Genomic DNA, 26,702 nt, shown 5'->3' with positions numbered 1-26,702 from the left:
GGGGATTAATGAAATGTAGGCTGTGTAGGTATATGATGGAGATTATTGAGAAGTGGGCTGTGGAGGAATATTTAGGGGATTAATAAAATGCAGGCAGTGAGGGGATATTGGGGGGATATTTAGGGTGATGGTTGAGGAAGAATACTTGATCCAGGAGGTATTGTTTTAAGAGAGATGAAGAGAGATGTGTATATTGTGGTGGAGTTAACTGGCCACACAACCATCCGGGTGCATGGTGTTGCACTTATAAAGCGAAAGAACAAAACGCTTGGCTGTGAGCCAATGAAGAAAGCACTGACGTCATAGCCAAACTGGACAAACGAGTTTCTGACACCGGCTGGATTTCATTATTCAAAATGACGGACATGTTATAATGTGCTAATTTGCCAAGCATTCTTTATGTGCACGCTTATGTTCTGTAACGGCTTTGCAATTTATGCTATACATACGGTTATATATTAAACAACGCGTTTACTTTGTGTGTCTTGAGTTACAGTAGCCAGATTAAGCCTTGTTTGATGACGTTCGTTTAAGGTTCTTTCTGCTATCTAATATTACATGTTCCAGCGAAAGGGTAGCTCAAATTCGTCGACAACGTCCACCGTCTACGAATGCCTACGAGCGAAAACAACTTCCGGTGCCTCCCCGCCTAAAGCAGCACAATTTTCAATGCTATTCCACTAGATATCATTGTCCCCGCAACATTTGGATTTGAGGTTAATTAAGTTGCGAGATCCTCGAGACCTTGAAACTATGGAAAGATCTAGAGAAATACTGTAATAATTTCTTGGTTTGGAGCGAGAAAGCCTCGAGTATCAACTCGCCATGTTCAAGGACGTTACTGATGACGATGGCCTTGAAGTGCTCAAAGCCTTAAGCTATATTGAAGAAGATGGAAACGATTACCGTGTAGTAATGGGGAAGATGACAAGGTATCGCATCGGCGAAGTGACGTAAACGAGATTGTTTCAGCGAGAGGGAAAATTTTCAGAACGTTTGACATTTTATACCTACCAGCTGTAAGTTTTTTTGTTTGATGTTTATTTGTTAAGAAAGGAATTTCAGGCATGTTATGTTCAAATGACGAGGACGAGGAGCGAATGCACATGTATTTTTTAAATAAGAAGAATTGATTATTAGGTGTCACCGGTCGATCGATTGAGGAAAAGGAAAATAATAAAAGAAATTGATTGAAGCAGTGAAGAAAAGATCGCTCTTATATTTGTGTAATTTAACATAGTGGAACATACTAGATATCGTATGGGTTATATAAACAGCACAATGACAACATATTTACCTGTCCGGTAATGACAAAGGAAGATCAAGAATTACGACCTATACACAGAAAAATTAAGGGAAAAATACGTTTCCGGAACAAAACCTAGTGTTTCCGTCCCCTCTAGGTCTGAATACGTCAGCAGAAACAAGAGAAAAACCTGTTTCCGGAAACTAACCTAGTATTTCTGTCGACATTCGGTCTGATTACGTCAACGAAAAAACAAGAAAAAAACGTGTTTCCAGAACGAAACCTTGTTTTTCCATGAACGTTCAGGTCTAATCACGTCGACGGAAACATAAAAAATTCAGATTTCCTGAACGCTACCATGTATTTCCGCTCATGTTAACATGAAGTTACGCTTGCGGAAACACTTGTTTCCTTCAACCGAAACCTGACGGAAACATGTAAAAAAGTGGTACGGTTCCGCTGTGACCGCAGCAACGGAAACACGAGTAAACGTCAACAAAGCGACAGCGGAAACGTGTGTTAAGCGTCGTGTTTCCGCAATGGTTTCACATATTTCTGCCACGTTTCCGTTTACGGATTCTTGATATTTCGTCCTGTGAACGTTCGACAACTTAATCGCTGAATCAAAAAGAACCTTAGCCAAGAGCTGCAATTTGTGTGATGTTTTACAGTTTCCACACGATACTCTCATCTTCGTTCGAATGGTCTTGGGATAAAACATGAGCAAAGCACAAAGCAGCCACTTACGATGACAGATCCCATGCCGTTAAACAAGTGTATCGACCTTCCAGCATCCGAGATGCAAATATAGGGATCTAAACAATGACAACGGTGACGCCGAGGACAATGCCTTGTAAACTTGAATTTGTCCACGATGCCTATGGTTCTAAAACCTCGCTCAGACTAAATATGTAATGACAGCGCTTAATTCTAAATGGAATTACGAAAAATTAACAGTTTGACTCATCGTCCACGTTCGTGGTCATTTTGCGTTGTTGTTTTGCAGAGGACGGCTATGAAATGTACAAAGGTTTACTGAACACACTTGTACAGCCTTTGTTTCGCTCATTAAATCTTTTGTTTGGTGGTGCTCATTGACGTCGTGGTTTGCTCCAGACTCCGTCCACACTACGCCGGAGGAATTTAAAAACGCATAAAGCTTTATTTCTGCGGCTAGGCTTACGGTCCAAAGTAATCCGTCACGAAAACGGAGCTTTTCAAAAACGCTCTTCAAACCGGATGAATTTGAGTTTTCGTGTGGACAGAAAACATTTTAAAACGGACCTTTTCGAACACGATAGGATCAGGAGAACCACGCGATTTCCCTGGCCGAGATTTCCTCAAACAAAATATAAAACGACCGGTGATTGTCGTGTTTTTAAATTCCTCTAGTGTAGTGTGGACGACGTGTCCTAAGCTTCCTAGGCTCCGTGATGAAGTCAATAATCAGACGGCGCTCTTCGATGAGTCCAAAGAGAAAAAAATCGGAGGTCCCGCGCAAAGGAGAAATGCACCATAAATAAACACCCTAAACAAAATAAATATTTAGGAGTGGAACTCTTTAAGGACCTTGATCAAGTTTAATATTCGGTATATGTTACTAGCTATAGCATTATCACGAAAGCTGACCCGGTGTCTAAATAAAGTTTCACTTTTACTTTCGGATCTATCAGAAGGAACCTGGAATACATTTAAGAAAGACTTTTGTTATTCATTAGTAAGAGACCATCTGTATCGGATTCACATACCCAAAAGGAAATTCATGACATCCAGATTTTGGGTATACAATTTATTATCGCGGGTCAAATTCAAAATGGATGGCGACTTGAATAAACGAAAGGTAAGCTGTAAGTGAATTAAAGTGTCTGCTGTCTTTACTTAGTACTTTACAGATGACTAATTTATTGGGCGAATCTTTAATAGACCATTTTACAGTTGTCTGCTCAGTGACCTGGCCTTTGGATGGCAGCGAGGCTGGAATTGACTTTGTTTTGATACGGACCTCACTGCTTTTGTTGTGTAAAACAAGTTGTTCTGATGCTAACTAGGTGCATTTACATGACAAAAGCAGTGAGGTCTGTGTCAATACAAGATCAACTCCAGCCTCGCTGCCATTCAAAGGCCAGGTCACTGAGCAGACAACTGTAAAATGGTCTATCGAGGAGCTTATCGGTTGGCTTGGTTCAATTTGACCACAAGAACTGAAAGTTTTCCTTACGAAGCGAGGAGATATTGTACTCGAAACAAAAAAAAACTTACAGAAAAGTAATTACAATAATATTTTCTGACCGTTTCTGGTTAAGTTTTATTGGTTTTGTCAATTATAACAAATACTAAGCGTTTGTTGTTGTTCTCTTCATCGTCCGTCATCTTGATTTTTTGGGTGAATTCAAAATTAGGGGGGTGGAGCTTACTCCTCTTTATAGTGCGCCTTCGTGTTTAAAGCGCTAACTCTACGCGACAACATCGAATACTGGTTTACGTATATCGTTGCATGTTTTTCCTTTCATGACGCGTTTCTCTCTAAGATTTTCCTTTACCGTTACACAGCTTTGCCCCGAGAATTCTTCTAGACTTAAGAGTGGTCTTTTGAGTGCAGCAAATAGCGTTTCCCGTACGCGTCGTTATATTGCATTAATATTTGGCGATGCAGAACTGACCTCTGCACTTTTGCCTATACCAAATAGTGCCTTTCGGTCTTGACGCTTAAGAATGGGGCTTAAATTCAATATAGCTGCATTTGTTTAGCTAAATATCACCAGAGATGCCTTTAATTACATATTCTGAGGAGTGCTTCTTAATTCTTAACTTGACAAATAGGAGGCTGGTTATTTCACATAGAGCGAGAAAATCCGTTGCCAAGCAAATCCAGAATAGTTCTAACGAGCGTTTTTTTTCTTCTTTTGACCCACTTGCACGTCCGGGTACAAGAATGTGCAACTGTCTCGACTGTCTCGACTCCAAAGAGTCGAGACAGTTACAGTACAACATTAGTATGACATTACTAAAAGCATATTTAAAATGTTAATTGCATTCAATTAATGCTCTATAACACGTTCTTCACCGAGTCAGAATAAACGCCCGGGTGTGAATTTAAATTCGGGAACTTTCGTGGAAACCTTAATTCCTAGGAGACGTAGGAGGGGGACGTTATACAGCTGGGTAAATTTCCGAAATGCGAATCTTTCAACCGCAAAATTCCGGAAATTCCGCGGGGAAAATTAAAATTGAGCGGGAATCCGCAGTAAGAAACTTTTCAAAATTTGGGCATACCTCGTAAGGTTGTCTTTTTTTCCGCAACTTTCAGAAATCCCTCTTCCATTCGCCGATAGAAACTTCCTCAAATTCAACCAGAATTTTTGGTCAACTAAAAGAAGCCCGCGAGGTCTCAGTTGCATGAAGCGAGAAGAGTATTTCTGACCCAAGGTGGGAGGTTAGTCGAGAGTAGGCTATCCTCAACTAGGATTGAATTTGCCGATACCCATTTACTCTCCTGGGTGGAGAGAGGCACCGTGAGCAAGGACACAGCACAGGGCTCGAACCCAGACCCCTCGATTCAGAGTTCACTAACCATGCGGTCACTTTGTCTTCATACAAGTTGAGTCAAGAATTACAAACTGCGATGATTATTACAAAGTGCGACAGCACACCACTTTTTGCTTCATTTGAAAGCCCTTATTCTAAATCCAAAAAGTTTTAATTCTCGACTCTAAAGAATGAAAATGAAGGAAAATATTTATGAGATTACGAAAACATATATATTAAATTTCAAGTTTTTAACATACTTTATTTGAAACAAAAAATAACTAAGTAATGATAATTTGAAACAACAGAAATAGGAAAGAATAATCTGTACGGTAAAAACGTGTTCTTTTAAGTCTAATTTATGGAATAATTTCAAAATATTCAATTTTAAAGCTGTACAGCTGGTTCAAGCCATTGTCTCGAATTTTCCTGGGAAACTTGTCCCATCTTCTTTTGCATCAGCATAAATGAAGTCTGGGACGTACCTGTTCTAGTGCTTGACACGTAAATTAACCTTCTGTTTTCTCTTAACGGCCCTTTCAACGAATTTCTGACTTGTTTTGTAAGTAATAATGAATTTATTGTGAATTGACTGAAAAACGACTCATGTTTTGAAAACAAAACATTTAAGGACGTTCGCACTAATTTTTTCTGCCCAACTTTACTGCGCACGCAAATTCATACGCCACATCAAGCATGAGAGCGCGCGCTAAGTAATAAAATAATCAATGGTAGGGCAGATGGCCATTGCTATAGCTTTGCCTGGATTTAACGATCTTGGACGTTCGGTGACCCCTTCTTTTCTTTCCAGAAACAGATTTTATTTACAATTATCTCCGCATTGTCCAAAAATGAACAAAAAATCAATGTGAATGTGGGAAGTTAAAACAAAATTCAAGATTTCTGTCTACGGGGCATCGAATTTTGCCATCTTGTGGCCGCAAGGCGCGTGAAACTACAGTCGCTAAATGCGAACTTGGTCTTTAAGGAACCTCACCAGTTGACTAAATTCAATTAATAGGTCCACTTAGACAATATTTGGCAGAGAACATTTCACTTCAAAGATCTAATTGGAATATTTTTGGGCTTACAGACACTGTGGCCTTATTCGAAGTCGGTGACCTCCCATTTTTTTTTTACATTTCTGACATAACTAGCTCATCATCCTACAGTTGCAAAAGTCTCAGAAAAAATATCAGTATTGGAAAATTTTCACGCCCACGTCCTTAAACACTACGATCAATTTGAAAATGATCAAAGTGCTTTGTGAGCAAACTCGTGAATTGAACAAATGAATTACAATATCTTTTTGGGTTATGTTTAATATTATCTGGCTTAGGGAATATTGTGGGTGATTTTCATGTTTAGAGTACGAGCAGTAGTTCCGTGTTCACTAATAAGGTACCAAGGAAACAAAGTAACATAACTAACTTTTGGATAAGAAGGCATTACAATTGAAACGATCATGCTTTTACATTTGACAAGGTTGGACGACGTCATGTGTTCCACACATTTTTCATTTTTGTTTCTGGTTCACCAAGAAATAGTTGGCAGTAAATATGGGTGAAAAGTGAACATTGGAAATATTGAAAAATCAAGGCAATACTGTTTTAATGAAAGCATGAATCATTCTCTCTTTATCAAATGAGATAAACAGAAACGATTTTTAAGTTTTGTTGCAAAACGGCATTTTCAGGTTCTGTTTATAAGGATGACTTGTACAAGGACACGTTCATGACATTTTCGACGGAAGTTTCCGATAATATGTAAAGATTCCGTAAAATGCAAAGTTTAGGCGATATTTTCATTTCAAGTTGTAACAAGGTGACGAAGAAACGAGAGTTACTTTCCTTTGTCGAGGGAAACAGACAGACTTCCAGCGCATGTAACCAATGTAGGTATGCCGATGGTGGAGAATATAGAATGAACAAGTTGCCTAGAGTATCCACAGCGAAGAATAGAATATCTAGTTCCATTGCAGCCTTTAATTTCACAGGCTTTAAAAACAATGAAAATGATTGGAAGAAAAACTAGCCTGCGAGAGCATCCGGTTTTTTTCGCTCTTGATTTTTTTGCCCATGAAACAAGAGCAGAAAAAAACAGGTGCCCTCGCATGCTAAAGAAAAACACAAGCGACTTGATTGAGCCACGTGTTTATGAGCTAGGCACAATTCAACTGGAAGTCCGATATTTTCGGACTTCAAATCGGGTCTCCCCAGGGTCGCTCGTTTCCCGACCGCTGGTCAAGGGGAGCGAAGACTCTTGGTATGAGGCTGCTAGCATTCCAGTGGAAACCACCAACCAGTCTGTCCGGAAGAACAATTTGTGATATCACCGGAGATTTCGATCTTATCTGATACTCAGTACGTGTTTACCGACCAGTGCGTAATTTTAGCAATTTTGACCTTCAGGTTTGATTTGTAATACTTGATAAACGACCATACTGAGGCCTCATCCACACTACGCCAGAGAAATTTGAAAACGCAGCTTTATTTCTACGGTTAGGTCTTCCGTCCACAATAGTTCGCCACGAAAACGGTCGCTCTTCAAACGAAAACACTGTTTAAACCCGAGGAATTTGAAAACGCGGGCTTTGTGTTTTAATGTGGACGGAAAACATTTTCAAAATGGAGCTTTTCCAAAACGGTGACGTGACGATTTCTTCAAACACAAATCCAAAATGACTGGTGATTGTTGCGTTTTCAAATTTCTCCAACGAAGTGTGGACGGAAAACATTTGATGTGTTTTCAGAGTGATTGACACCTTTTCAAATTTCTCCGGCGTAGTGTGGACGGGGCATGAGTGTTTGCTGTTCCAGGGTAGCTATTAAAGTTAACGCTTACATCCTGCATGAACGCCTCCAGATAGACTTGCCACAAGTACACTTCAACTTCTATAAAATGAAGTCTACTTGTTCCGCTTGCTCGGATTCGAATCTAAAAGTTGTATAAGTTTTGGCGCGAAAACATGGGTGTGACATAATGATTCACAGCCTACCCCTAATTCCCTGGGCCCGGTTGTTCGAAAGCCGATTAATGCTAATCCAGGATTGAAAGTTAATCAGAGTTCTAATTTCTCTTGAATAAAAGTGTTTTCAATGACCATGTTTCCTGGAGTTTGACATTAGTCAAAGCCAAAATTGAGGGACAAAAAATTTGAACAGAAAACTTCACTGAAAAGTTACAAAATTGACATAAAAATTTACGCTAATCCTGGATTAGCTTAGTCGTGCTTTGAACAACCGCGTGACATCATGTTCAAATTATTTCTTCACGTTGAAGCGAAAGCTTGAGTTTTTGCCGACGGCTTTTGCAGTCATTTTATCGGCCGTGGCTTTACTAGTCATTCAAAAATTTGAATTAAACTTCGAAGTAATACTGTACATTACCATTTTTGTTTTCTAAAGTCCAGGAAGCCGCTTGAAATCCGCGATCTGTATTCAAAACCCACTTGACAGCGCACCGACTTTGTAAACACAAGGTTGTATTTACCTTCTAAAGCACCCTTACTTTCCGTATCAGAACTTTCTGGCCTCAAAACTAGAGCTTTGACTCCTTTCTCGTTCAGGCTGGACACCTGGTCTTTCATCAAGGAAATCAAAGAAAAAATAACAGGACAAACTGTCTCAAAAACTTCTGTTTCGCCATGTTCAAAAAAAGTCCAATACAAACGGCCTAATGTGGAATGTTAAGCTCTTTGCAGATCCAGACGGTGTTGTGTATTAGGATCCAGATCCCCTCCCGGTGTAATGTATTAGAACCCAGATCCTCTCGGTTGTAGTGTCATGCACGAGCTGTCATGGCAGAATAAAGTAATCGTTGTTGTTTGGTTCAGTCCGGTTGAATCCTTTCTTAGCACCGACTAGTTCGGGACACAACAGACGGTGATCGCGACGACTTATGTATCCTTCAGCTACTACCTTGGTTCACTCCGATTTCTTCGAAACCAAGCTTCTTGAGCAAAACATCTTGTTTCAGCTTACCTGTGTTGTGTGTAGCTTGCGAAGAGTCCCGGTGCAAAGCAAGTCATGAAGACCTTCCCCCAAAACATACTTTGCGACTCTATTTGCCAACAAATGAACACATGTGATCTCTAAGCTTTAAAAAAGGCACTGTCGAGCGTCAGAAAAATCCACGAATACCAAATATACTCACTGGCAGTTGTTCGGTGAAGGACAAAATTAACCCTCAGACGACAGGGGACAGACAATCCTCGTACAGACTCCAGCCCGCTGAGTTATCGGCGGTTTACTTTCTCCGTCTCATTCATGTTATGCTCACTTAGCACATCGAGTAGTGGACAAGTCCGCAGTGGAAAGTGACCGCGATCAACTCCGGGTACATGTAGATATTCATTTTTTTTTTTTTCGGCTAATGGATAAGTCCGCATTGGAAAGTAACCGCGATCGACTCGTGGTGCCTGTAGATTTTTTTCCTTTCTTTTTTCAATGTTTTTAGCGATACAATAAATAAATGCTATGTGTTTATATCATTTCGCCCGCTCTATGTGCATTTACCGTACTTCAACGACTTCCGTTTCTGTAAAATCCATACAAAGTCCGCATCCAGTGAGAGCTGTTGCTCATCGATTTTACGTTTCTGGATGTTCTCATTTTCGGTGGCCGGGTCTTCTTTAACTTATATCTTTTAATTTAGACCTTTAAAACAGCTTATTTTAATTAAGATGGACAGCAATTTGAAAGTAAGCCGCGAGCGTACCTCATTTGCATAATGTTTCCAACCCATGGAGCGAGCGACACATTTCCCCATAACTCACGATAACTCGTGTTGCACATGCGCAATTCACGAGTTAAAAATGGGTGTTCAAACAATAATTTAGAAAATAAGTCCCTGAAGAAATTGACTTGTTTTGTGCTAAGTCTTGACAATGTGCACCTCGCAAATATGCACTGCTGGGATAATTGACTTGTTTGGAATAACCTTGACAGTTATAAGATTAGCATTTTAGAAATGTCATATAAGAATACTATTTTAAGTGAATTAATTTGACGTTTTTAGTTTAGAACAATGCAGTAAAGTCCAAAATTAAGGCAGGCTCTCGTACAAGCTGTAAAACGTCTGAATTTTCTTCAGTTCCCAGCTTCAACTACATAACTTCAAACAATCTCTTTTTTCTGCTTAAGTGGATCTACAGTTAGGCTCTTTTGCTTGTTAGGTTTAAACAAGGAAGATATCGTTAATTATTCATCACGCAGGTGTGCGCATTCAAATTAAAGAAAGCGTCTCTCGTCCACTTTCGTCCAACCAGAAAGGAGTTTATCCTGCAGCAGAACTAAACAGGTTGAGACTGGAGCGTTTGCTCTCAGAAAAAAACGAAAAAAAAACCCAGGTAAAATGAGCCTTAATTATCAAATACTCAGTTTTCTGCTATACGAAATGTATTGTTGATGTTTTAATATATGATATATGCGGAACTTTCTTACCAGTCCAAGCTTACTTCTCAGTGTTTACCACAAGAGGAAGTTGCAGTTTACACAAGCAAGATAAACCCTTCTGGTAAGCCCTTCCAAGTATTGCATAATTGTAATATGTTTTTGGTGAAAAAACAGTAATCTTGATTATATTCGATTGAGAGTTATATATAATGTTTCCTGCGGCTCGTGATTTGCGAATTCTTCTCTTGTTCTTCCAAAATCCCGCGTGGTTTATCAGCCTATAAACCATAAAACCTTAATTAATTGATTGTTGCCTTAGTATTCAGACTTAATGCTTGGAAATAATGGATTTTCCTCTTTGTAGAAGGCACTTGTTCAAAACCAATTCGATTTTAATGCTTAAGGCATTAAAAGTCTTTCAACAATTTATCTGTAGTGTATGAGTTAACAGAATGTGAAAATAAGCCCTCATTCCCAGGTATTAGCCAGGTGTATGTGCAACGTATTCGGATCCTTTTCTGTGTCCTTGTTATTTATTATCTGATAACGGTTGTTAAATACGACCGTTAAACTGGCAAACATCAGTGTTAAAGAGATGCCGAAGAAAACGTATCGGATAGCATGATAAATGAAATGCTTTTATTCGCGAAAGAAAGCTGTAAATAACCACGCGTCCTCAACTACATGAAGAGCAGTTAATTCAGGCCAATTTCTCTCGTATTTTCCTCGGAAGTTTATTCCATCTTCTTCTGCGTCAGCGTGCATAACTGAATGAATTTTGGAGCATACAGTTTTACCTTCTTTGCAAGATAATGGTTCCCTTATTGTCTCAGAGGCCCTTTCTACACATTGCTGACACACAACATTCATGTATTGCCTAGACTTTAACAAAGACTAATTTTTTGAGGCAACATCCAAAAACTACGATAAGTTTGAAAATGAAAATTGATGTTAAAACATTAAACATTTTAGAAATTACGTCTGAGAGAATTGTCTTGTTTGGGCTAATCTTTGACATTTTATGATAGTAGAATTTTAGAATACTGTTTGGCTGGGTTTATTTGACGGTTTGACAGTTTAAAACAGTAGTGAGTAAATAATAGCCTCATAAAAATAGAGTAAAACCCAGAGTTGAGACAGGCGCGGGGACAAGGTGTAAAACACTAAGTTCTGTTTAGTTCTTTGGACAATATGTAGGCAAAGAAATTTTAAGACGAGCAAGAACTAAATTTTTTTAGTAAATCACTATGCTGCTAAAGAGGAATCTACCGTTAGGCTCTCTTCCTTCTTAGGTTCAACAAGTAAAATATCATTAATTATTAGAGAGGTTAAGCATGACGTTAACGTACGGCAGACGGCAAACGGCAAAGACAACTTCTGATTCTGAGTTCTTTTCTTCAAATCCGTAAATAAAGCACACAAAAATGGAATAACGTCTCCTACTATTCATTGCAAATACAAATAATTTCACTTTACTGTGCACACAGCCGAAGAGAGACGGCAAAAGTTTCATTTTTGCCGTTTGCCGTAAACGTCATGCTTAAGCTCTCTAAAAATCATGTTGGCCCGTGCTTATTATAATTAAACAAACTGTGTGCTGTCTTCTTTGATACTCACAGAAAGAGAAGTTATCCTGCAGCAGGAATCTTTAGTTTGAGACCGAAGAGTTTGCTTCCGAGAAAAAATACAACAAAACAGGTAAAATGGACCTAAATTGCCAAATATTCAATTTTCAATCATTAAAAATGTATCGTGGATGTTTTAACATCTTGCTCATTATTTCAGTATAGTCGGTTTACCACAAGAGGAAGACACAATTTGTACATAGAAGGCAAAGCCTTCTGACAAGTTATTCTTAATTAGTACTTTTTTAACATTAGGTATTGTATAATTCTAATATTTTTTTGATGAAAAAGTCATCTTGTTTCCAGTGGTAGCGTTCCCATTGCTTCGTTAGTATTCGGACATTACGCTTGAAAATTATGAATTTTCCTCTTTGCATAAGGTATCATGAAAATTTTGTTCAAAATGAGTTCGGTTTTAACACTCACGTTTTTAATAACATCTGAGCAATTCAGCTATAGCCTATTGGTTATATGATATTCTCTCAGATATATAGTTTAAAGTATTGGTCAGGTTTATGTGCAAGCATTGCAGGATTTTTTTTTTCATTCTTTGATATGTAGTACTATGCTGTCTAAGAACGTGCGACCAGAAAGATTAAGCCACATATCTTTCATAAATGGAAAAGGAAAGATTGGAAAAGGTGTTTGAGTTAGTCGCGGTTTTATTTCATGTCGGGTGGGCTAACTCCGATAAATAGGTCATATACAAAGTGTAAATGTTTTTATATGTCACTTAGATTTTGCTAACTTTCTTCCGTTATTTTCGAAATTGTTCTTTAAGAAAACTAATAGATTCCGAATTCATGACGAACATTCATAGCAATGAAAAGTCCATACTTCTCAATAAGGTGGAAAGAAAAAAACGTAATCTAAAATCTTGGACAGAATTTTAATCCACCATGCCTCGAATTCTCCCTTTGTTTTGACGGATTATATAAACGGGCTGGATTCTTCGCATTATAGCGCTGGCCCTGTGGAAGGGGCGTCGACTAGTCAATTTTTTAAAACAGTTTTCCTTAGGAATCCATTTCAAACCTTCATTACTTAATAAAAGACATGAAGAGCAGTAGAATACGAAGATACTGGCGTGGAAATGAAATGTATATTACCATGTCTGATAAAACGTTTCCTTTAGAACGTTCTAAAACCTTTCTGGAAATAATTATTCGCGAGCCGAGGGTTTGATATGCATTAAGGCATTATGCAGGTTAATTCAGAAGTTCACCTTAAATATGTGGGCGGATGGTCTGCCAAAATTTTTAAAATTCCAGGTTTAGGTCGTTTAGCGTATGAAAATGTGCGTTAATCTTGGATGATACCGAATGCAAAAAAATCTTTGCGACTGTCCGACTTGAAGAGCATAGTGACCTTGTGTTTAAGACTATACAGTATATATACTATAAAGTCCCTGAAGAAAATTGACTTGTTTTGTGCTAAGTCTTGACGCTGTACGCCTCGCAAATATGCATTGCTGGGAAAATTGACTTGTTTGGAATAACCTTGACAGTTATAATATTAGCATTTTAGAAATGTCATATAAGAATACTGTTTTAAGTGAATTAATTTGACGTTTTTTAGTTTAGAACAATAGTGAATAAATAATAGTCTCATAACAATACAGTGAAGCCCAAAATTAACGTGGGCTCTGCTACAAGCTGTAAACATCTGAATTTCCTTCAGTTCCGGGCTTCAACTTCATAACTTCAAACAATCTCTTTTCTGCTTAAGTGGATCTACAGTTAGGCTTTTTTGCTTGTTAGGTTTAAACAAGGAAGATATCATTAATTATTCATCACGCAGGTGTGCGCATTCAAATTAAAGAAAGCGTCTCTCGTCCACTTTCGTCCAACCAGAAAGGAGTTTATCCTGCAGCAGAACTAAACAGGTAGAGACTGAAGCGTTTGCTCCCAGCAAAAAAAAAAAAAACAAGCAAAAAAAAACCAAAAAAAAAAAAAACAGGTGAAATGAGCCTAAACTAGACGCTTTGCTGCGTGTACCCAGGCAGTCGTTATACTGAGAAGCAATAGCTATATTGCAATTGAGCTAAAAGTTCCGCATTTGAAGTTGTACGAAATTCAATCGAATTGATGTGCTTAAGCTTTTCTGCTTTTGATTGCATTTCTTGGAATCGATTAATAGCTTATTACTCGTTTGCAAGTCTTTAGGGTGTGAAATGAGTCAAGGTCTTTATATCAACCTATAAACGTTTCAGTCTATTTTCCTTAGCCTTTGTCGTTGTTATTTGCGTTTCTCAAGCAAGCGAGACATTTTGAATTTCATAGTTATGGCGATGCGTGACTTAGACCTACGAACGCGGTTGTCGAAATCATATACTTATCTCGTGATTTTTAGCCCATTTAGAAGTCAAAGTATTAGGAAAAGTGCTTATGTAAATGCTTGTTTGTTCAGTACAGATAATCAGTCGCCTAGATAGTTTAAGTAAGTTCCAGATGTTTACAATATTTTCCGGCCGCAATGTAGGCTTACCGCGGAGGTACACCAACATGGCGTCTCCATACTGGTCTCTTTAAATTTGTGCAAAATATTTCGACGAATATCTGAGCTTGGGGAAACGCACAGACCTAAAAATTCGAACTTGAAGTGTTATCTTTATTAATCTCCTATAACATCACAATTTCTTGATTTTATCCACTAAATGGTTTTCGAATAAACTTTTTATTGCGTCAGGATTGCGTGACAGTGCAAGCCAAGAATTGTTTTGCTGAGGTCCCTGACACACATTAGTTTCTTTCAGCTTAAATGTACAATAATTCGCTACATGAGTTTCACTCTTGTTAAAACGCATAACCTTGTTACAAGCAAATAACGAGAGAATATCGTTTCGTTCGAGATTTTATCTTTATTATACTTTACGAAGTTTCTCAGAGCATTTTACTTAGGTGTACTCGAACAGATGAATTCGTAAACAAATTCTCTAACCTTCCTGCTCTTGTTGCTCAGACGTTCTTGAGCTCGTGCTGGGATTCTGCTTGTTTCACGATCACGTCTAAAAATACGAAGACGCTTCTGAAGATGCTTTCTATCAAGTTGAAGAGTTGATAGCCCCGGTTGATGGCTCCTTTGGTATAACATGATTCATGATTCACTCAAAATGTTCGCTCGTAAATTGATCTCTCGTAAGGCTTTCAGCGACCCGTTCCGAAAACGCTTAACGCCCTTTAGTGTTGGTCAACCTTGAACGGTGTGTTCGTTTGAATGTGATTTCATCACTCTAGAAATCATGGAATCCGGCCGTGCTAACTTTTCTCCACGACAACCTCTGTAAATTCCATGTGCTGTACGCATGCACAGGTGGCGCATGCGCTTTAGAGACCAGACAGCGATTTGTGACTGAACGCAGAAAAAAAAAAAACGGAGCCGAAATTTAAACCCAGGCCTCACTGCCTGGGTAATTATCAAATACTCTATTTTCTGCTATACGAAATGTAGAAAAATGTAGAAGTTTCATACTAGTCCTGGCTTACTTTTCAGTGTTTACCACAAGAGGAAGTCGCAGTTTGCAAAAGCAAGACAAACCCTTCTGATAAGCCCTTCCATGTATTGCATGACTGTAAAATGTTTTGGTGAAAAAAGTAACCTTGATTAATTTCGATTCAGCGTTGTATATAATGCTTCCAGTGGTGTTATTTCATATTAATTGATTGTTGCATAAGTATTCAGACTTAATGCTTGGAAATACTGAGTGGATTTTCCTCTTTGCAGAAGGCACTAAAATTTGTTCAAAACTAATTCGGTTTTAATGCTTAAGGATTCAAAAGCCTTTCAACAATTTATCCGTAGTGTATGGGTTGATAGAATGTGAAAATAAGCTCTGATTCCCAAGTCTTAGCCAGGTGTATGTGCAACGTATTCGGATCCTTTTCTGTGTCCTTGTTATTTATTGTCTGATAACGGTTATTAGATATGACCGTTAAACTGGCAAACATCAGTGTTAAAGAAATGCAGAAGAAAACGTACCGGATAGCCAGTGATAAATGAAATGCTTTTATTCGCGAAAGAAAGCTGTAAATAACCACGCATCTTCAACTACATGAAGAGCAGTTAGTTCAAGCCAATTTCTCTCGTATTTTCCTCGGAAGTTTATTCCATCTTCTTCTGCTTCAGCGTGAATAACTGAATGAAGTTTCCAGCATACCGTCTTACGTTCTTGGGGAGGTAATGGTTCCCTTATTATCTCACAGGCTCTTTCTACACATTGCTGACACACAACATTCATGTATTGCCTAGACTTAAACAAAGACTAATTTTTTGAGGCAACATTCAAAAACTACGATAAGTTTGAAAACGAAAATTGATGTTAAAAAATTAAACATTCTAGAAATTACGTCTGAGAGAATTGTCTTGTTTGGGCTAATCTTTGACAGTTTATAATAACAGAAATTTAAAATACTGTTTGGCTGGGTTAATTTGACGGTTTGACAGTTTAAAACACTAGTGCTACCGTTAGGCTCTCTTCCTCCTTGGGTTCAACAAGTAAGATATTGGCCCGTGCGTATTTTAATCAAACAAGAGAGAGAATATATCCTGCAGCAGGAATTTTTAGTTTGAGACCGAAGCGTGCGTTTCCAAAAAACACAGCAGAAAGGGTAAAATGGACCCAAATTACCAAATATTCAATTTTCTTTCATTAAAAATGTATCGTGGATGTTTTAACATCTTGTTCATTATTTCAGTGTAGTCGGTTTACCACAAGAGGAAGACACAGTTTGCACATAGAAGGCAAAGCCTTCTGGCAAGTTATTCTTAATTAGTACTTTTTTAACATTAGGTATTATATAATTCTAATATTTTTTGGATGAAAAAAGTCATCTTGTTTCCAGTGTCAGTTTTCCCATTGTTTCGGTACTATTCGGACATTACGCTTGAAAATTATGAATTTTCCTCTTTGCAGAAGGCATCGTGAAAATTTGTTCAAAATGAGTTCGATTTTAACGCTCACGTTTTTAATAAGATTTGAGCAATTCAGCTATAGTCTATTAGTTATATAATATTCTCTCAGATATATAGTCTAAAGTATTGGCCAGGTTTAGGTGCAAGCATTGAAGATTTTTTTTTCGTTATTTGATATATAGTACTATGTTGTCTGAGAATGTGCGACCAGAAAGATTAAGCCACATACATTTCATAAATGGATTAGGAAAGATTGGAAAAGGTGTTGGAGTTAGTCGCGGTTTTTATTTCATGCTGGGTGGGCCAACTCCGATAAATAGGACATATACAAAGTGTAAAATGTTTTTGTATGTCACTTAGATTTGGCCAATTTTCTTTCGTTATTTTCGAAATTGTTCTTTAAAAGAACTAATACATTCCGAATTCATGACGGACATTCATAGCAATGAAAAGCCCATACTTCTTAATAAGGTTGAAAGAAAAAAACCTAATCTAAAATCTTGGACAGAATTTTACTCCACCATGCCTTGAATTTTCCCTTTGTTTTGTCGGCTATATTAATGGCCTGGATTCTTCGCATCATAGCGCTGGCCCTGTGGAAGGGGTGTCGACTTGTGAATTTTTTAAAACAGTTTTTTTGGGGGGGGAATCCATTTCAAACCTTCATTACTCAATAGAATTGAATACAAGAAGAGCAGTAGAGTGCGAGGACACTGACGTGGAAATGAAATGTATATTACCATGCCTGATAAAAGGTTTTTCCCTTCGAACGTTCCGAAACCTTTCTGGAAATAGTTATTCGCGAGCCGAGGGTTTGATATGCATTAAGGCATTTTGCAGGTTAGTTCTGAGGTTCACCTTAAATATGTACGCGGATGGTCTGCCAAAATGTTTAAAATTCTAGGTTTAGGTCGTTTAGCGTATGAAAATGTGCGTTAATCTTGGATGATACCGAATGAAACAAGTCTTTGCTACTGTCCGACTTGAAGAGCACAATAAGCTTGCGATCAAGACTATACAGCCCTACATGTTGCAAGAAGTTGGTGTATCGAGTTATGGATTTGAAGAGCTTGAGGAGTTGCTCGAGGCTCAGCCGAGAGCAACTCTACCTTCTGAAGTGTTCTTCAAACTTCCCAAGTGCATCATAAGTTCCCAGAGGCACAACCAAAAGCATGACCTAATTCTTTTTTTGATAGATAGCTGGAATAATCGAGGAACAACGTTATTTCGATGATGCAGTCATATTGTCATATCATGGTCATATGGCATTGTCTTTTCCACTTGATTCAACAGATCTCGTTCAATCAAGCTCGGGAACATTTCCCGCTGAGTTTGCAGGATGGCTTCACTTATTTTTGAGTTATTTTTTTGTAAAAAAAAAAAAAAAACCTCTTAGTCGGCGCGCTGGGGTATGTTATGGACGGGTCAATGAATGAGTGAGGGAGTGAGTGAGGGGGTGAGTGAGTGAGTGAGTGAGTGAGTGAGTGAGTGAGAGATGTATGTATGTCACACCAATCAGATTGGAGCTACTATAAACAACTAATCAAATTGTTGCTTATTAAGGTGAATCCTGTGTGTGGATATTTCATCGATCCTGATTTTAGAACGGCCATCTTTGTTTTTATACAAACAGAAACACGTTATTCTTCTGACGTTTCCGATGCTTCCGTTTACTATGGTTGAGCCCAGAACATTGTGAATGGGTTTCAAAAGAGTTCAGAATTCGATAATCAGCCGAAGAATCATAGTCTTTGGTATACGCTAACATGTCATCAAGGCTTTGCCCCAGGAAATTTCGAATAAAACGAGTCTTAGCCGCTCGGTAACGTGGTGAATTCTAGGACAGGAACGATTGTTTTTAGTGCGAAATGCACCTTTGGGATGGTGAAGGGGCTTTCGATGGTATTCGCCAGGGTCCCATCGATATGATTTGCATTACGTACAGTTCACGAAAAAAGAATTCAGTCCAAACCTTTACGTTTGCGCAACATGTTTCAGTTTGTGAGTGCGAGTTTCAATTAAGTAGCGCTATTTAGCTAGCTGTTCACGGAGTAATACGGTCTTCTCGTTGAAATGTTCCTTGGAATCGATACTGAGATACTCATTTGATGTGGTTTTCTCTGTCAAAAACAAAGAAATTACGGACGGCTAGTTATGAATGAGAACACTTCTGAGTTTTAAAATTTGTTTTTGTTGCAGATAAATGTAACATGATATTTTTATTTGTTAGTTTCAAGTGGTAACCTGACACTTTTGTTTTTCAGGCACGAGTAGTTGCAATTAAAACTGACGAATCAGTGACTCTTGTTTACACGGTCAGAATAAACAAACAAGAAGCCAATCTAGCGGCTCGCCCGGAAACTTTAACTTGATATAAATGTTTGGACGTCTCTTTTCTTAGTGTCTTCAGTGGCATCTTAATTACTTGCATTTATGGAAATTCTTAAAAACGGGGATTCTTAATAGAGATTTTCTTTAAGGTTTGTGGTATGGAACATCTTCAAATATTCCTGAAGACTCCACGGCGGCGAGTTAAACTACGAATTAATTAGATTAGACTCTGAGGCGACACGTTCTTTCGCTTTGAACAGATTCCTTGCGTGGTTCAAAAAGGTTAACGTACGTCTCCTATAAAGTAACAAAACTTTTTCTGTAACTGACTTTTTGTTACCAAAAAAATGTCAGGCGTTGGAAAGAGTTATGTGACAAGGAAACGTCCCAAACTCTGCAGATTTCATAGCGTCTTACAAAATTAATACAACTTTTCATGTGTCTGGTTGTTTCAAGTCTCAAGTTAGGTAAGGCTAATGTCTTCTCGTTTAAATGGGTTTTTATATCGATATTAATTTGAAGTGGTTTCTATGAATATCAAAACCGAAAAAAACTACGATCATTGCTGACAACAAAATAAGACCATGCTAAACTGGGTCTTGTTATAAAATGAGTTAAAATCAGTAATACGTTGACCAGTAAACGCGAATATTTTACTCTTAACGCCAACGTTTGTAACTTGATACTTTTGTTTTCCCCGTAAAGGTATATAACACGAAACTCTTGTTTTCTCGAAAACATCGGGGCGATGTGCTTTTTCTTCATTGTTGGAGAAAACTGGTATTAAGTTAAATATCTGGTGAAAATGGAAGAATAACGATTTATTTTCAAAACGCTAATTATCATTTCACGGATAAACAAAACTAAACTAATTATTGGATAGTCACGTCTGATATGTCGAGTCACGGAATAGCGCGTTCTTATTCTGTTGCAAACCTTTGCCGTTAACAATAAAACCACTTTAAATTAATATACAATGATATCGATTAATACAACTGAGAAGCGTTTCAAAGAGAACCTACAGTACAAACTATTTTCAAGGACTGACTCTGGAAAGCTGATACACTAATTTAGAACTAAAGCCTCTTAACAGATGTCAACAACTAGCGGCACCTTACTAATGACTTTATTCGCGACGTAAACGAAACCAAAAAACGGACCTCTAACAGACCAACTTAATTTGACTAACAGTAGGAGTGATTTGACAGACAATAGACGGATCGAAACCGACCAATGACTGATGACAACTTTACACGAGTCTTCCAGCCAATACCATCATGGCTAAACTGACAAATCACTTTCAACGGAGCAGATTTATAACACTATCGACTGACAAACTCTTTACTTCACTCTGAAGATGTCTTCTGCTCAAGTTGTAGAAACGTCAGTCACCAACAACAGTCCTTTTCAGAACTATCCCCACCCGGACGATCGACGATTACACAATACGAACTAAAGGATATTTTCTAAGCTAAACCTACAGTGACAAAAATTCTAATCTTTTCTTTCTCCGCTGTACATTGTAACCAAACAAACTAGTTGGATTAACCTTATCATTACTGTTAAGAGTGAGTGCTGCTACCTCCGGGGGCTTTTAATTCGCAAAAATATAACTCTTGCACGCCTTGCGTGCCTATGTTTATGATTAATTGGTAATGAGACTTCGTGTCGCCCTATCCGGTCTGTAATCATACTCGTGATAAACAAATTATTTATCACGTTGATTAACTGTTCTCCTATTATATTAAACAAACTGTTGTTAATTTTGGTCCTCACAGAAAGGGAACTTTTCCTGCGGTACGACTTCTCAGGATGAGACCGAAACGTTTGTTTTGATTTGGCAAGAAAAAAAAGAAAACATAACAGGTAAATTGGACCTAGATTTCTACATATTCAATTTTCTACAATCAATACGGCAATATAGATGTTTTAATGAGTATACTGAGTACTTAGCTAGTCCATCAATTTCTAGTGTTCACCAAAGAGGAAGTCACAATTCGCGGATAGAAGACAAAACCTGCTGTCACCCTCTAAGAGCAATGGTACGTCAATTTGTATTGAATTCAATTTATTGTATTTTTATGTAAAATAATCTTGAATTTTTGCGATTCAGAGCTAATACTGGAAAATTTAGAACTTCGTCTTCAGAAGAGTAGCAGTCGTAACTACTACCGTTTGGTTAATGTAAAAACGTCAACTCGAATTCAAACCGACAACTCGCAACCGGCAACTTCAACTCGCAACTCCGCCACTCGCATTCTTCCCACTCACAAATTTTACACCAAAATTAAAACACAGGGTTGATGTGGTTTTCTGCAGATATAAAAGATGATACCACTGTTATTTCTACAAGCCATTGTTCTTTTTGGCGCAGCACAGATAAGTAAGCCATTCGTTCATTTAATCTTTGTGCGATTGTGTTTTAACATTGTGTTCCCTGTAGATGTGATCGTTCAGTGTAGCACCCTGCCGGCTACTGTAACAAACTGATGGCCCATGGCAAATTTGAGCGCCTGCATTTTAATGTTCGTCTTGCCTGCAAATGAACTAGACATTCCTAGTTTGCAACATCTTGTACATATATCACGACAGTCCCTAAGATATGTGGTAAAGCAGAATTCTGACGAATACAATGGAAAATGCAGTATCATAAAATTGTTTCTTTCAAACGTTCAACCGATATATTTCTGCCGGATAAAGCCTTTCTTTCGGTGGAGCATCCATAGTTAAGCTGACCATGTAAAGGTGTCTCGGTCAATAAATACTCGTACATGGTTTGTTAAAGCGATTTTAATCTAAAATAACGCTTCTTTTTGAAGCATAATTAACTGCTCCTAACAAAGGCTTAACAGGGTCTCTAACAAAGGTTTTGAAGAAAAAAGGTCGTCGACACTTAAGCTTTGGCCCTCTATGGTTACCCTGCCGGGTTCTGGGCCCTTAAAAAACCAAAAAATATAGTGACTCGGACAAGACATTAGAAAGGGATAACCCATATAGGCTTGTCTACTTTCATGTCATGATAATCTTCAAACAAGTCCTTCTTTCAGTCACGACTTATTTCCTATCAAGTTGTCATAAAACAGATTAGGCATAATATCTACAGCGGAACCCTCGCCTCACGGCCACCCCGTTTGATACGGTCACCACGTTAATGCGGCCTGGTCACCTCGTTATTACGGCCGGATCACCTCGTTATTACGGCCGCTTTATTCTGGCCCGAGCTTAAGCCCAGTCAGTCGTTGTCTTATTTAAAGAATCCCTTTAATACGGTCACCCCGTTAATACGGGTAGATGTTTGTGGCCCGTGGTGACCGGATTGACGGGGTTCCACTGTAGAACGATATAAGTATCTAAGTATCTAAGTAAAAGTATCAAGATTTGAGGGTTGTACTACAAATTTTACTGAATTGATCAACTTTGCTTGATTTTGATTTTGAATTTAATCCAAACTTTATGATTATTTCCAGCACCTACTTGCGGAGGTAAGTAAAATATCTAGAAAGGTAATGCCTTTGCTCAAATTCGGCCGCTCATGCTGGGAAATTCTTCAATGTTTTTGTTTAATTTGATTTGCTGCATTTCCTCATTGGATTATTAAGCGTTTGTTTTCTGAGGACAGCAGAGTGGAATAGAGTAAGTTTTCGTGTTTACAAAAGACTGCAGTGATTCCACGAACCTTTTATTAGTGACAGAAAAAGTACTCCTCAAGATTAATATTGATGGGAAAAAACTATATAACGTTATCTAATGATCTTGGTAAATATAATATTTTTGGACAAAACAGAAAAGAATAAGCAAATAAAGGGGTCATGTCGCAGCTCTCGCAAAGTCTCACATGAATGGCTTGAAACCCTTTGAGAGGACAATAGAACAAACAACAGAAACAATGCCCCTAGCCCTAAAACAATAACAGCTGCTGCAATGACGACAAATAGAATTACAAGCTTACGAGAGCTGCTACACTACGGAAATAAAGATCAGATACCCTACAATAATGAATCATACCAGTAATTAAGTTTTTTTTTTATGACTGTAACGCCTCTTACTGTAACTAACTGGTATGGTTTTACTTGAAGTGGATGGTTGTACAAATTACACAGTCCTGAGTGAAGCAGACCGCGCTCAAGGAAACGCAGAACCTCATTACAGATACGATAGAGACCTGGTAACGGGTTGGTATCGTTTCCAAGGAGCTGCCGGGGATCAGATGCCGGACAAATGCGTTCTCAAGTATCGCTGCGGTACTAAGCGTCCAGGTTGGCTTAATGGTGCACACCCGACAGTCGCTGAAGGAGTGGTGAAACGTCAAGTCTGTCATAATGATTACAGTGACTGCTGTTGGTTGACTAGCATCATTAAAGTGAAGAACTGCGGTTCTTACTACGTGTATGAATTACACAGGCTTCCTCGTGAGTGGTACTCTCGCTATTGTGGTAACGCCGGCGCTGGTAAGTTGCATTGATCAGTTGTGTTAATAGCCAACCTGAATGACTGAAAATATACCATGAGCCTGAAATATGTTGACAAACCTCCCTGCGTATCTAATCGAACAAAATCGAACCAAAATTAAATCGAACTCAACAGAGGAAAACAATTCGAGAGGAAAGGACGTTTCTTCCGTGTGCTAATAATACGTCCAACACTGTTGTCGAAAGAACTCCTTTGCGACCAGCATTAAGGTCCAAGTTCACCAATCTTCTACACACGCACCTTGCGCCTAGTAAAAGGTGTAACTTGCCGAGCACACCCTGCAAGTGCACTGTCCAAAAACTCGACTTCTCACTGGCAGTTTACCCATCATTACCCCTAGCCTTGGGTAATAAACAATTACTGGATGAGGTTTTTGTGATATCCAGAATAATCAAGGTCGAAGTAGGGGTTATGAGCCTCAGCCTTCGGCTTCGAGACCTTGATTATTCTTGTACTCTTGATATCACAAAAACCGAATCTCATAATTGTTCTCTTATACGCTGAACGAAAAAAAAAATGGAAGTCATGTTTTTGCTTCTTCACTGAAAGCAAGCAACACAAGGCGCGCGAACTTGACATGACACTGCGGTCATACGTTACATGATTACTCGTGACCTTGAGTGCCCTTGACATGATTACTGTATAATCTGCAGCTACAATCGTGGACAAAAGTCCTTGGGACACTTATGTAATGTAACGGATTATCTGTGTTTTAGAACTGAAGTATGAAGAAAACGCTGCTATATCCTTTATAAACGGGTTGCTGTCCCCCCTCCCCACCCAACACAATGTTGACAGTCAGTTGAAATTGCACGTACTAGTTTTCAACATTGTATGGAGGGTGGGGGGCGAGGTTAGGCAGGTGAAGTTGTATTCGCGCCTGGCGTGTACGCAAAAGCGCCAAAAGTGCAAATTTGCCCCAAGACTTTTGTCCATGATTGTAGATGACGTCACGGGCACTGATTTCGAAAATTCACTGTACGCTTTCGGCCAATCAGAAAAGAGATAGTGAGTTTAATATATAATAATGTTGGTTATCAGTCAATAGATAATCTCCGTCCTCGGGGAGGGTACTCCCAGAAAAATTTGGTGAGGGTGAGCGGCCACTTTCCCAAAACCCCCACCCGTCAACTATCATGTGATAAAGATCTCGAGACCAAAATGGCCAAAATGGATACCCTATTTCTGACCAAAACGGTTTAAAAATCATACCCTACCAATATAGCCAATTAGTACTATTTTCCAACACAATGAAAGAAATTTCTGCTTGTTAATGGGAAAGCCACTGTTGGCTTTTCTAGAATTTTCGATCAACAAAGAAACGAGTGAGCTACGGTAAATCCTCTCGATACATTACCAAGAACAGAGATGTCTTTGACAGACGAAAATAATTCAGGAGGAAAGCAGGCTTCCTCCGCAAGCAGCCCTAATATGTCAAAGTGTTTGTGAAGAGGATTTAGATAAAGTTTTGAACGACTAGTGGATTTATACTTAAACAGTTAGACTATTCGATCGCTCTCGATTTCTATGCGTGATAGGTGACTCGTTAACTATCATGTGATAAAAAATCTCGAGCTCCAAATATAATTGTTGAATATTTCCTCAATAGCCACGCTTTAGCGTTTAAAGGGAATTCAGACAGCTGAGTCTCTAATATCTCGATTTACGAAAAAAGCTGAACAAAACGTTTAGCTGTTTTCTCAACAGTCTCATTCGAATCTTTTTGCATGGGTTTTCTCGCGTTTTACGGTAGCCAAAATTCGACATTTGAAACGACATCGACGACGTCGTGACGTCCTACAACATATTTTCTAGCCCAGCCCTGCCACTCGGTCAATAAGCTCAAACGTTTGTGCCAATCCGAGCGTGCACAGGAACTAAACCACGTTTTTGTGTTAGCCGTGGCTTTGTTAATATATATGGATTGCTATTCGCACTTAAGTTTAGAAGCTAAGAGAAACAACCCCCTTCCGTACCCCCCCCCCCCGATCCCAAACCCCCCAGGGTAATAACAGTGGAACAGAGAAAAAAGGAAACATTTTCCTAAGTTATTACTTTGTTCACTTATAACTGATTAAGTTGATTTCCTATACAGCATGCGTTCCACCGGGAGAATTCCTTGAAGGATCGAGTGGATTCTTTTCAAGCCCGAATTTTCCAAACAGCTTCTACACAAACAGCAATTGTACCTGGAATATCACAGTGCCATTTGGCCGAAGTATCAAAGTAACCTTCTTCAGCTTCACTTTGGAGCAAAACCAAAGCTCAGCGTGTATTGGAGAGCCAGAGGGAGCCAGTGTTTTTATCACTAATGTTGCCTCGGATGATGGCGCTCAAGAATTTCAGCTATGTGGGCGAGAACTTCCTGCTCCAGTGTACTCTGTCGGAAATACCATCCAAGTTAGGCTGCGATCTGCTGGCAATGGTTACCCAGGATTTAATGCGTCTTATGAAGCGATAGATGGACTACTACGTAAGTCAGCTTCTTATGACGAAAGAAAGAAAATGGGGAACAATATAGTCGTATGAAGATATGATTGATCATCGCAGTTATACACACAACTTAAGCAGTTGCGGGAGTAAAGCCTGAGAAATTTTTTTTTCAGGCTTCAATTTCACAACTGCTTAAGTTGTTTGTATAACTGCGATAATCAATCATATCTTCATATCTTTCTCCGAAGTTCAAATATATGATCTTTTATATATTCACTTGAATATAGTTGTTTAGTATCACCCAACTAGTGGACTAATGCAAATCCTGCGTTTTGATTGGCTACGCTACTAGGGGACTATTAGTAATAGTCATCGAGTAGCGAAATTGGCGCCATCGAGCGTGACGCTTTCTTTCGTTTTATTCCCAAATAAATATTTCTTCAACTTGCATTTGCTAACTTTATTATTACCTTTTCTGTCCGACTAGTTGGGTGATACTAAAACAATTAGACCCTTCGCCCTCAAGGGCCACGGGTCAATAGCCCATTCGGCTTCGCCTCATGGGCTATTGACCCGTAGCCCTAGCCTGGCGGGCGAAGGGTCTAATTGTTAAATATTCAGTCGTATAGATAATAAAATATATGATCTTTCATATATTCACTTGAACATAGTCGTGTATTCACCATACTATAAATTAAATTATTTGAAAACGAAAAAAAATATCTAAAGGGAAAAGCTCCCTAAAAACCTTTAAACATGCAGTGA

The 26,702-nt window shown here is 38.6% G+C and overlaps 1 protein-coding gene across 2 annotated transcripts; it reads left to right on the top strand.

Annotated features, from left to right (window-relative positions):
• The first annotated feature begins 10,067 nt into the window (after positions 1 to 10,067).
• On the top strand, positions 10,068 to 23,994 carry LOC145486323 (pancreatic secretory granule membrane major glycoprotein GP2-like). Of its 2 annotated transcripts, XM_081464964.1 has the most exons (8): positions 10,068 to 10,121; positions 10,237 to 10,288; positions 11,787 to 11,865; positions 20,813 to 20,900; positions 21,007 to 21,076; positions 21,354 to 21,417; positions 22,502 to 22,516; positions 23,111 to 23,994. In XM_081464964.1, exons 6-8 carry the CDS (start codon positions 21,363 to 21,365, stop codon positions 23,494 to 23,496), a joined length of 456 nt encoding a protein of 151 aa, XP_081321090.1. In that variant the 5' UTR covers positions 10,068 to 10,121; positions 10,237 to 10,288; positions 11,787 to 11,865; positions 20,813 to 20,900; positions 21,007 to 21,076; positions 21,354 to 21,362; the 3' UTR covers positions 23,497 to 23,994. The 2 variants fall into 2 exon arrangements, with proteins under 2 accessions (XP_081321090.1, XP_081321089.1); XM_081464963.1 differs by having other exon boundaries at positions 20,813 to 21,076.
• Positions 23,995 to 26,702: the final 2,708 nt, after the last annotated feature.

Source organism: Orbicella franksi, chromosome 5 (genome assembly GCF_964199315.1).
Source record: "Orbicella franksi chromosome 5, jaOrbFran1.1, whole genome shotgun sequence".
Taxonomy (NCBI): domain Eukaryota; kingdom Metazoa; phylum Cnidaria; class Anthozoa; order Scleractinia; family Merulinidae; genus Orbicella; species Orbicella franksi.
This window is presented reverse-complemented; position numbering and strand designations above follow the sequence as displayed.